Here is a 12,327-nt window from a genome sequence, read left to right on the forward strand (position 1 = left end):
GTTGGCTCGGACCCGGGGGGACGATACTGTGTTTCTTTCTATAGATGCCGAGAAGGCTTTCGATAGGGTTTCTTGGCCATTTTTGTTTCAGGTCTTGGAGGCTGTAGGGTTGGGGCCACGCTTGAGGGAATGGATCCGTATTTTATATACTAATCCGCTGGCCTGTGTTAAAGTGAATGGGGGGTACTCTGCTACTTTCACCTTATTTCGGGGTACCTCGCAGGGTTGCCCCCTATCTCCCATCTTGTTCGCGTAGGTGGTGGAGACCCTTGCACAGCGGATCCGTGCCAGCGCCCGCATTCAGGGAGTCCGTACCCCTTCTGGGGACTACAAAGTGAATTTGTTTGCGGACGATATGCTTTTTACGGTGGAGGACCCGGACAACTCTTTGCCTGCAGTGTTAGAGGAATTGAAGGAGTTCGGGGCGGTGTCGGATTTTCGGGTCAATGTTGGGAAATCGGAAGTGTTGAATGTGAATTTGTCGGCGGATCGGGTGGGGGCGCTAAAGCGACGGTTTCCTTTTCGGTGGGTTAAACACTCTTTGAGGTATTTGGGGGTGTATTTTGGGCCTCCTGGTTCGAATTTGTTTGATCTTAATTATCTTCCTTTGTTTCGTCGTATTTGTTTGGACTTGGTCAGCTGGGATAGTTATTATTTTTCTTGGCTGGGGAGAATAGAGGTAGTCAAAATGATGATTCTGCCTCGCCTCCTCTTTTTCTTTCAGGCTCTACCCTTGTGGATCCCGCGGAGGCTGTTGGAAGGGGTACAGCGGAGCCTTCTCCACTTTATTTGGGCGGGAAAAAGACCACGAGTGAGTCACCGAGTCTTGTATTTGGGCAAGGGCGAGGGTGGGTTGGCGGTACCTAATGTGCTGAAGTATTACCAGGCAGCGCAGCTGCGAGCACTCTTGGAGTGGCAGACTCAAGCCCCGAAACTTTGGGTGGACCTTGAACAGGGCTTGGAGGGGGATGTGCCCTTAATACATCTGCCGTGGGTCCCGGGGAGTGGGGGGGGTAGATGTCGGATGTCCTCCGTCCGGACAGCGATGCGGGTGTGGAGAGCGGTGTGCTGTGTGCTTTTACAGGGGCGGCGATATTCTTGGTATGCCCCTTTGCGCTTTAATCCTGAGTTTATTCCGGGAAGGGGAGCCGGGGTGTTTAAGAGGTGGGAGGCTCAGGGTTTGGTTTGTTTGGGACAATTTTGCGATTTGGAAACGAAGAGGGTGAGGTCTTTTGGGGAGCTCCAGCCTCACTACCAGTTGTTGCCCAGGGATATTTTCCCTTATTTGCAAGTGGTTCACTATGTTCAATCCTCTGGTTTCCTGACTGAGATGCTGGGGGGTAAAACAGGATTTGAGCTTTTATTGGGCCCTGTGGTTCGGAAGGGAGCTCTGTCGGCGATCTACAAGTGTTTGAATTCTGGGGGGGTGAGTGTATTGCCTTATGTGACGTCCTGGGAGGGTGATTGGGGTGCCCCTATCCCAAGGGAGATGTGGGTGGAAATTTGGCGGGCGATCTCTTCTTCTGGTATTGCTACTTTGATTGTGGAAAATGGGTTTAAGGTTCTGCTCCGGTGGTATTATACCCCCCTGCTATTGGCCAAGATGGGGAGGGGGGGGGTGGGGGTCTCTGTTGGAGGGGCTGTGGAGAAGTGGGCACATATCTTCATATGTGGTGGTCCTGTAGGATTGTGCGGGATTATTGGATCAAAATTTTTGATCATATTTCTGTCATTCTGCAGCAGAGGATTCCAGCAGACTGGCGTCATGCCTTGCTGTTTTGGCATGAGCTGGACTTGGAACGGGGAGAATCCACCTTTTGCATTTTAGCTCTTACTGCTGCCCGCTTGCTTTTGGCCTCTAGGTGGAAGCAACCGGTACCTCCATCATGGCAGGAGGTGGAATTGAAGTTGCACCAGTGGCAACTCTTGTACCGCCTTACAGCGGCTCAGCATGGGCTCCGCCATAGCTTTGCTCATATATGGAGGAATTTTCGCTCCCTTACTTGACTTCTGTGGGACATTTTCTGTGGGGGGTGGGTCTGTTTGGTCTATGCTTTCCTTTCGGGGTACCTTTTTCTTTACTTATTGCTCTTTGAACCTTTCCTGTCCACTGTTGGAGTGGGAGTCTGGGCTTGTCACCGGGGGTGGGGGTGGGGTGGGGGGAGGGCTTGGGACGTTGTTGATTCTGTATTTTTGCGTATTATATTGTACAACATTGTTTCTCTTATTTTGTTCTTGAGAGCCTGATTATTGATTGCCTTTGTTTTCGCTTGTGATGTGTATTGCCTTGCTCTCTTGTGCATTTTCTTTATTAATAAAATTTCAATTAAAAAAAAACAAAAACAAAGGTAAAATAAAAGTTTCTTGATCATATATCTCTTTAGCTATAAATTACAATATTATTATTAAGACTTAGCCAAAAAGAAAGATTTATAAACTATAAAGAGTTTTACCTCATGCAAAATTGTCATTTCTTTAATAAGATAACTATTTTTTTCTGAGGCCCTCCAAGTACCTACAAATCCAAAATGTGGCCCTGCAAAGGGTCTGAGTTTGAGACCACTGGTTTAGAGGGTTCTTAGAACAAAGAACATATAAAGTGTTTTCCAATGAGAAATATTCTTCCTCTTGGAAGAACTCATGCGGAGTACCGCAGGGTTCTCCTTTATCTCCAATGTTGTTTAATATCTATTTAGTGTCCCTGGGACATTTACTCCAAAGTTTAGAAGTAACGCTTTATATTTATGCAGATGACATCTTTATATTGCTACCTTGTAAGAATATCTCAAACGAATTGATCACTCGAATTTCTAAAATTTTGGAAAAGGTAGAATTATGGATGCTACAGGTTAGGTTGAAGCTCAACCCTGAAAAAACCAAGTTTTTTTTGGCAAGCCCTAATGAGAAAATTAATGAAAAAAGTATCCAACTGAAGGCCAAAATTTTGAGATAGAGTCTAATTTGAAAATTCTGGGGATCACTTTGGACCGCACATTAATTCTTAGGAAACATACAGATTTATTAATTTTAAAAGTTATGCGCTATTATGGAAATTAAAACCATTAAAAAGCTTTTTGATAGCGAATCTTTTCGGTTACTGGTTCAATCTATTATATTATCAACTCTGGACTATTACAATATAATTTATTTAGGGTTACCTAAAAAGATTATATCAAGACTTTGATTGGTGCAAAATGCTGCAGTTTGCCTGATTTTTAATCTTAAAAAATATGATCATATTAGCCCTTTCTTTACCAAGTTACATTGGCTGCCTTTTGGGGCCAGAGTGCTTAAGTTCAGATGCATTTGCTATAAGGTACTTTTTGGATTATCTCCCTCATATTTGACTCCCTATCAAAACTTTCATATTCAACAAAACTTTCTAGAAATTCTGGAAAGTTCATCTTCCCTACTCCAAAGGCCTGTCATTTTAAGACCTTCTTAGACAGGACTTTGGAGTATCAAGCTGGGAAGATAACTCTTGGCTAAGTCCGATGATTGCTCAGTCTAATTCTTATTTCACATTTAGGAAATCATTAAAGACCTATTTATTTGACAAATAAGAATATTAATTTTGATATATTTTTTAATGAGGTCTTATGTTTCTATTCTTATTGCTACATTATGTTTTAATTTTTAATAATTGTAGTTGTATGTTTTAATAACTGTATTACTTTTTAACATATAATCTTAGACTGTACGTAGATAGTGTGTTCTATGAAACTGTATCATGTGCTGAAATGTCTCAGTATTTTTCCTGTTGTGAACTGCCCAGAAATATTGGTTGGGTGGTATACAAGAAAATAAATTATTATTATTATTATTATTACTGTATGCCTAGTAACACTGAGTTTTCTGGTCCAGGCACTTCGTTTGCCTTTTGATATCCTTATCCTTTCCAGAAATTTCTTGAGTCAAAATGGAGCTTAGTAGCACTTTGATGCACAAAATCTTTATAATAATAACTTTAACGGGTGCTAGAATAGATGTGTGTGTGTCAGTAGTATAATGGGTACACCTCATGTCAAAATGATTGACAGCTGTCAGAGATAAGGATTGACCAATCAGCGTTCACTTCCGGGTTAAGCCCTGCCCATTGTCCCGCCTTAGTCTCCGCCCATGGCCCCACCCCCACCCATGGCCCCGCCTTAGTCTCCGCCCATGCCCCGCCCCTCCCATAGGAATGAATGGTGGTAGCCCCGCCCATGGCCCCACCCCCTCGTCACCTAAGCCCCGCCCCTCCCATAGGAATGAATGGTGGTAGCCCCGCCCATGGCCCCACCCCTCAAGCCCCGCCCCCACCCCTGACCCCACCCCTCAAGCCCTGCCCCTGCCCATGACCCCGCCCCCCTCATGTCCCGCCCCGGAAATGCACTTTTTGATGACATCACCGGAAATGGGGGCGTGTTTAACCCCGGAAATACGCTTTCTGATGACATCACCGGAAATGGGAGTACCTGCCCCTACCGGAAATGCGCTTTTCTGATGACATAGGCGGAAATAGGGTTAATGACGCGGCGGAAATGCGCTTTTCTGATGACATAGGCGGAAATAGGGTAAATGACGCGGCGGAAATGCGCTTTTCTGACCACGTAGGCGGAAATAGGGAAACAGACTTAGTCAAAACCCCCACCCGGAAATGATGTGGCCAGAAAAGAAGCGTCTTTATTTTAACAGTTTTTAGTTAAAAGACAGGGTTTAAGAGCTCACAGATAGAGCAGATCACAAAACAAAAGGCATTCACAAAATCTTTCCTGCTTTTAAAACAGAGTAGGGGCAGAAACAAACGAGAAAAAGTTGCATTTGCTTTTAACACACTTTTCAGTAGGAATTCTGAGCTAATGGTTAATGGGCCAGCTCCCCTATTGTCATGGTAACAGCTGATAAGACCCTTGCAGCACCCCTCCCCTGATAAAGCCAAGGGGGAGAGAGGTGGAGGTGTGTTTAAACATGTCTGAACCTGTCCCAGTGCCCCCCCTTCCCCCCCCTGGTGTTGTCATAATGACGTATGTCTTAGATCTTTAACAGCTGTTAACATCAGAAATAAAAAGTTCTCACAGCTGTTAGCAACAGAAATAAAGGTTCTCAAGCCATCAAACAAAATGACTGTCACGAAGGCTCGTAGATTGAGTTACTTTCTTAAAGATCGTGATGTAGAAAAAGAGGGTTACCCAAAGACCGAAAAACTGTACGAATCAGACAAAGAAAATATGGATCCCTTTAACACGCAGGTAACTGAAAAAAGGCCTACCAAGAGGCCTCGTAACTTTCTTAAAGACTGTAATGCGGAGAAAGAGGGTTACTCACCGTCTGAAAAACCGATTGACGTGACGGCAGATACCGGGGAGCATACGCACGAATTAACAGATTCTGAAATACAAGAGTTTCCAGATGCTCAAAAGCTATATGATTCAGACACAGAAAATGAAGATGTAGGCTATGAACTACCAGAGGATAATGCTTCAGATATTGAATTTTATGAAGCCGCTGCTGAAGCCGAAGCAACAGACATGTTGGAAAAGCCAGGATCTTTCACGGTAAGAGAGAGAGACACACACGCACTTTTTATTACCAGGGGTTGTTGAAGGGTTTATGAAGCTGTATGTGTTCATGTGTTTTAAAAAGGAAAATTTATTTCTGTATGTTTGGGTTTTTTTTGTAGGGAAGTGGCGTATCTTCACGATCACAGAAACCTGTGGACAAGGTGTACATGCCGATGATAAATCTATCATGTTTGTGTTTTTTCTGCTCGTTTCAAAGAGAACCAGCGGTGAATGTGCGTAAACCTGAAGATTCTTGTGATTATGGACTGTGGACCGGCATAGGCCTTTCCAAAACACCAACAGAACTTAAATCAGTTATAAAGGTCGTTGTATACTGCATTTTAAATAAATGTCTGCAAGGCGTGAAGAATGAAGATTGTGGAGCCTGCTTAATACGTGCTGGGGGGCAAAAACACCACGATTGCTTGATATGGGGACATAAGGAAATACAGCAGAAACTCAAAAAAACTTGTGACATGCTATGCCTAGGACGTGTGGTAAATGTAGTCACATTTGTAGGCTATAAAATGAAAATATTGATGCTTTGTAATGAAAGCATTAATATAATCATTGATTTAATCAGAGATATTAAAACCTCTATAAATGGGTCACGGCTACTCAACAGATTGGTCAATGTCATGAGAGATGGTACATATGTAGAGATTGTAAATGATTTAATCCGTGACACCGAGTATAAATCATTCTTCAAAAGAAATGCTTTTTAAAACATGTTTTGTTTTTTATTCTCGGGATTGTGGGAAATACAATGTGTAATGGTATGTTTGTTTGTATAAAAGTTTAAACATTTTATTGTTGTAAAATAAAGATTTTCTTAAAAATTATAAAATGTGTGGTGTGTTTTAGAAATGTATTATCAACCCAAACTAAAACAATAGAAGGTGTGACAGGTTATAAGGAACTAGGTTCTAGACACGTAGGGGTCATTTTGGTATCTAAATTGACTAACCAAGACAAACAAACTCTATCAGAGGTCTTAGACATACAATAAAGCCTTTGTGAATGGATAACCTCTATAGAGGGGGTTGTAAGTGTATAAAATAAACTATGAGAAGACCAGCAAGCATTCTGGTTTTTGTGGGTGCTACGCCGGGCCCCGGATACATCAACTGCTAACATGGTGAGTAGAAAAGGGGCTTTTATTTTTGGTTTTAGGGATATCGTTTTTTCTTTCTCTGAATCTATCATTGCATTTAAAAACAGGAACGGGGATCTGATGGTAGAAATAAACTATCTCTTACCAGAAAAAGACAACAGATATTAAACAGTAAGTGACAAATGTATTATATGGCACATATGTTGGTTTTTAAAAACAGCATCTACAAAACATTCTTTTTCGTTATGATTAGACCAAGAAACGGCTGGAGAGCCGACACCTTCTACATCGACAAGTTCTAACCAACAACCGGCTCCTTACCGGAAGCCAAAAGATAAACAAAATAGTAGGTATCCTGGTTTTGTAAGGAGACTAGGGTTAAAAGAAAATGTCATTACTTTTATAATGGTTGATCAAGAAAATATTAGACAGTCAGATCCTCAAGGGTGGGGAAAAAGTATTAACGGTTATGCTATGTTATAAATTGTAGATCGGGAAAATGTTAGAAAGTCGCAAGCAGATACCATGAACCTGACGGAAAAGTATAACAGGAAAAGATCGCATAGTAAAAGCTTCTTACACGGGGAACCAGAGTCCAAAGCTGCTTACAGGAAACCAAAAGATAAACGAAATAGTAAGTATTCTGATTTTGTAAGGAGACTCGTGTAAAAGAAAATGTCATTACTTTTATAATGGTTGATGGGGAAAAAGTATTAACGGTTATGCTATGTTATAAATTGTAGATCGGGAAAATGTTAGAAAGTCACAAGCAGACACCGTGAAGCCGACAGAAAAGTTTAACAGCACAGAAGCACAGCCGGACAGCACAGAAGAAGGAGAATGTTATGAAGTTGATAATTATTCTGATAGCAGCAAAGTGTCAGAGGATGGTTCAAATAAGGGTGCATTAGGTCCTTCTGAAGATTCAGAACCAATCAACTATGTCCAATTTGTGAAAAGATGGGATCGTAAACTGGACAAGTTTCATGGTGTGCTTTATTCAGAAGAATTTCGTTTCATTAATTTAGACAGGATAACATCATTAAGTGATGCTCAAAATGCTATACGCCAAGGCATCCAACATATCCTGGACGATGTTAGCAGCAGAGTATCGCCCGGTGACTACGTACAAGTGCACCTACATTCGCCACTTTTTCACAACTCCTTGTTTTCTGGTAAATTAAATCCCGAATCGCTAGATGCTGATGATTTCTTAGACCAGGTTGCTAAACTCCTTCAAAGTCACAGAGAAATACAGGTCTGTGATTTATTCCGTGTTGTTGTACTTGTAATAAGAAACAAGGGTGGTGGGGGTCGTAGGGTGTTAAAATCTATACTGTTTAGCCAGATTTTGCAGAAAAAAAGGATGTATTTAATAGATTTGAATAACACAGGCAATAACCTGTGTTTTGCCGGTAGCCTTACAGCCCTTATATCCCCCGTAAAACTCACAGATGCTGAACTGTTAATAGGTGCTGAAAAGCTACATAATGATTTGGGGTGGTCGGTACATAAAAAAGTCATGCTCGATGATGTAGCAACCATAGAACAACATTTAAAGATACTTTAATTTAAAGAACATTTAAAGATATATTTAATAAGAGTTGTGTTTTATACAAACTCGTGGTGTTGCTTTAAAACATCAGACCAGCCCATTTATCCAAAAACGGTTTTCTTATTGCTACATGACGATCATTTCTACGGCATAACCGATGTCAAAAAATTCTATGGGGAGCGTAATTTCTGTACTTTTTGCCAGAAGCCCTATAGTCACGACCACTCCTGTACATTATGGTGCCGTCTTTGTTCGACACAGACATGTTTGAACAATGACGGTATACAGCAGAGGTGTCCTAACTGCAAGATGTGTTGTCGCTCTAAAGACTGTTTAGATAGACATACGCAGCTGGCGCAGAAAAAAGAAGTGTAGTGTTTATCTAAAACACTGTGTCTGAAATGTGAGTCCTATGTGAACGAAAAACATAAATGTAAGGGTAGGATGTGTAAGCTATGCCGTGAACCCTTAAGCGGTGATGACATACACTTATGTTTTATGACACCCATCGATAAACTCAAAACATCTGAAAAGTATATTATTTACGATTGCGAATGTATGCAGGAAACAGGCTGGCACATTCCTAATTACATATATGCCGAGGACTTGTACGAAACAAGAAAATGGGAATTCAAGGGTCTAGAGTGTATTTTTGCTTTTATACAGGTTTTTTGTGACAAAAAATTTAAAGACTATACCTTCATAGCCCATAATGCCAAAGGCTATGACGGGTATTTTGTTCTTAGCCAACTGTTAAAGGAAAAGATGGACACAGATCTGTTGGTTCAAGGTGGTAAGCTTTTACAAATCACAGTAGAACCTTTAGCTATTCGTTTCATAGACTCTCTAAATTTCCTACCTATGAAACTTAGCAAATTTCCAAAGGCCTTAGGTTTTCCAGGCTGTAAGGGTTATTTCCCGCATTTTTTTAATACTCAGGAAAATCAAAACTATGTGGGGTGTATGCTGGATAAGGAGCATTATGGTGTGAAACATGATGCCTGAAGAAAAAGAGGAATTTTTAAAATGGTACAAGGACAACCAGCACAAGACGTTTGATTTGCAAAAAGAGTTGGCTTATTACTGTCAACAGGATGTTGCTATTTTGCGACAGGCATGTGTTCTCTACAGAGCAGAAATCATGAAAATGACACAGAAAGATGTGGTTGTAGAACGTGAGGGTACTTCAGAAATTCTAATGAATTGTTTAGACCCTTTCCAATATATAACCCTAGCCTCTGTATGTATGGCCATGTTCAGATTTATGTTTTTAGAACCCAAGACCGTGGCGCTCATCCCCCCGGATAACTATCACAGACACAAAAAGAGATATTCATCCCCCTCTATTCAATGGTTGCTGTATCAAGAGGCTGCACAAAATATACAGATCATGCATGCTCTGAACGGGGGTGAAAGAAAGGTGGGGTCTTATTTTCTTGACGGTTACGCTGTCATTGATGGGGTAGAAACAGCTTTTGAATTTAATAGTTGCTTTTATCACGGCTGTCCGGTCTGTTATAATGATAAAGACCAGAATCCTGTAGCAGCCACGACCTATGGCTCTCTTTATTACAAAAAGCAGCTAAAGACAGCCTACCTGGAAAGCCTGGGCTTCAAGGTCGTAAGTCTGTGGGAGCATGAGTGGAAGCGGATGGTCAAAGAAAATGATAGGGGCTGTGCAGACTTCCTGGCTAGCGCTGCATTACCGCAACCCTTGGCCCCACGAGATGCCCTTTTTGGGGGTAGAACAAATGCTGTTTCTCTATACTATAAAACAAAACCTGGGGAAAAAATACACTATTACGATTTTACCAGCCTATACCCATTTGTCAATAAAACAAAGGAATATCCAACAGGCCAACCGCAAATCATTTATGACAACTTTGGTCCACCCACAAATTACTTTGGTTTTATAAAAGCAAAAGTATATCCTCCAAGAAAGCTCTTTTTCCCGGTGTTACCTGTCAGGGTGGGGGGTAAACTTATGTTTCCTTTGTGCCGTACGTGTGCCGACGCACGGCAACCAGAAACGTGTGCCCATACGGATGAGGAGAGAGCTTTCGTGGGGACTTGGTGCACGGTGGAGATGGATGTTGCCATTGCAAAAGGTTATGTGGTTGTTGAAATCTATGAAATCTGGCATTTCGAGCAAAAATCTGACAGTCTCTTTTCTGAATACATCAAAATACACCTCCGTCAAAAACAAGAGGCTTCTGACTACCCCCGGTGGTGCAATGATACAGAAAAACAAAACATGTACATCTCTGATTTCTATAGAAAAGAAGGTGTACTTTTGCGGGGAGACCATATTCAGTTAAACCCTGCTAAACGCCAAATAGCAAAACTTTTCTTAAATTCTCTGTGGGGGAAATTTGGTCAAAGGACAAACCTGCCTACCGTTAGCATTGTCAGAGAGCCTGATGATCTCTTTAAATATCTGTTTTCCCCTGAATTTGAGGTTTCATCGTGTGACTTTATCGATGATGAAACAGCCTGCGTGTCTTGGAAGCACTCAAAAGACCGCACTACTTTGCCCGGTAACACTAATGTTTTCATAGCCTGTTTTACAACAGCCTATGCGCGTTTAGAGTTGTACAAACTTCTAGACAATCTACAAGAACGTTGTCTGTACCACGATACAGATTCTGTGATATTTGTGAGCCGCGAAGGTGACTGGAACCCCCCTCTGGGCGATTATTTAGGGGAGCTCACCAGTGAGAAGATACCTGCAAATGAACATATAACAGAGTATGTATCAGCTGGTCCTAAAACATACGGTTACAAACTGACAAGTGGAAAGACCTGTATGAAAGTGAAAGGGATAACGTTAAATGTAGAAAACAGCCAGAAAATCAATTTTACTAGTTTAAAAGATCTAGTTTTTAACTACAAACCGGGTGCAGAGGGTTTACCCCAGAAAAAGATAGGGGTGCAACAAACCGGTATTATAAGAAACAAAAAGAGGTGGGCTATAGAGACCGGTGTGATTAAAAAAACACAGCAAGTTGTGTATGACAACAAAGAGTGAAGGAGGAGGATGGGTTCAGCACACTACCCTACGGATACTAGAACGGTGGATGCCCGCTGGTCGCACCCTTTCTCTTGTATATTAGCAGGACCGTCCAATTCAGGCAAGAGCTTCTTTGTTAAAAAACTGTTAGAACAAGCTGGCCGTGTATTGTCTGTCATGCCTGACAATATTGTTTGGTGTTATAGTTGTTGGCAGCCTTTGTATAAAGAAATGTTAAATAAATATCCTTTTATTACTTTTACGGACATTTTGCCTGATACTTTTAACGATGACCGAATGTTTCCAACCCATAAAGTAAACTTGGTTATTATAGATGATCTAATGGATTCTGCCTGTAAAAGCGGCGAAATAGAGAATGCCTTTACTAAGTATGTACATCACAGAAACCTGAGCATCATATATATAGTTCAGAATGTTTTCTGCCAGGGTAAAAACAAGCCGGACTATAACTTTAAACACCAAATACATGGTTCTCTTTAAGAATCCTAGAGATAAGTTACAGGTAGCCATTCTAGCTAGGCAGATGTACCCTGGAAAATCACAATTCTTTTTAGAAGCCTTCGAGGATGCCACCAGAAAGCCGTACGGCTATCTCTGTGTGGACTTAAATACCACAACGCCTGAGGCTTACAGATTGAGAACGGATATTTTCCCGCCAGACTGGACAACGGTATATTGTGTAAAACCACAATCAACCCTGTAAAAGGCTGTGAATACATAACCAGACTCCCTTCATATACGCTGGGGCGTGTCTCAGGTAACATGTCTAGCCGTGTAAAGAGAAACCTGCCCCTTTTAAAACTTTTAGTCCAAGCCTCGCCGCAGCACAGAAAAGCCATCCTGAATACAGCCTCTGATGATTTGGTGGCTGCTATAGCTGAAATCGCTCTCAACACCCTAAAAGGTAACATCCCGCTTTCACAAAACCAGATAAAGGTTTTAAAAGGGAAGCGTCACGCCATAAAAAGACTGTGTGATAAAAGATTAACCCTTAAGAAAAAAAAGAAGCAATTGGTGAAACAATCGGGCGGATTTATAGGGCCCTTGTTAAGTTTTGCTATACCGTTGATAACGGGTCTTCTGA

The 12,327-nt window shown here is 41.6% G+C and overlaps 1 protein-coding gene across 1 annotated transcript in view; it reads right to left on the reverse strand.

The window, feature by feature from the left end:
* Nucleotides 1-12,327, reverse strand: part of TRPM8 (transient receptor potential cation channel subfamily M member 8) — a 2,182,726-nt gene that overhangs the window by 997,914 nt on the left and 1,172,485 nt on the right. The window contains 1 exon segment of the mRNA XM_033944097.1: nt 11,544-11,561. Within this exon segment, the coding sequence (XP_033799988.1) occupies nt 11,544-11,561 (18 nt within the window).

This window comes from Geotrypetes seraphini, chromosome 5, assembly GCF_902459505.1.
Source record: "Geotrypetes seraphini chromosome 5, aGeoSer1.1, whole genome shotgun sequence".
In the NCBI taxonomy this organism is placed as follows: Eukaryota; Metazoa; Chordata; class Amphibia; order Gymnophiona; family Dermophiidae; genus Geotrypetes; species Geotrypetes seraphini.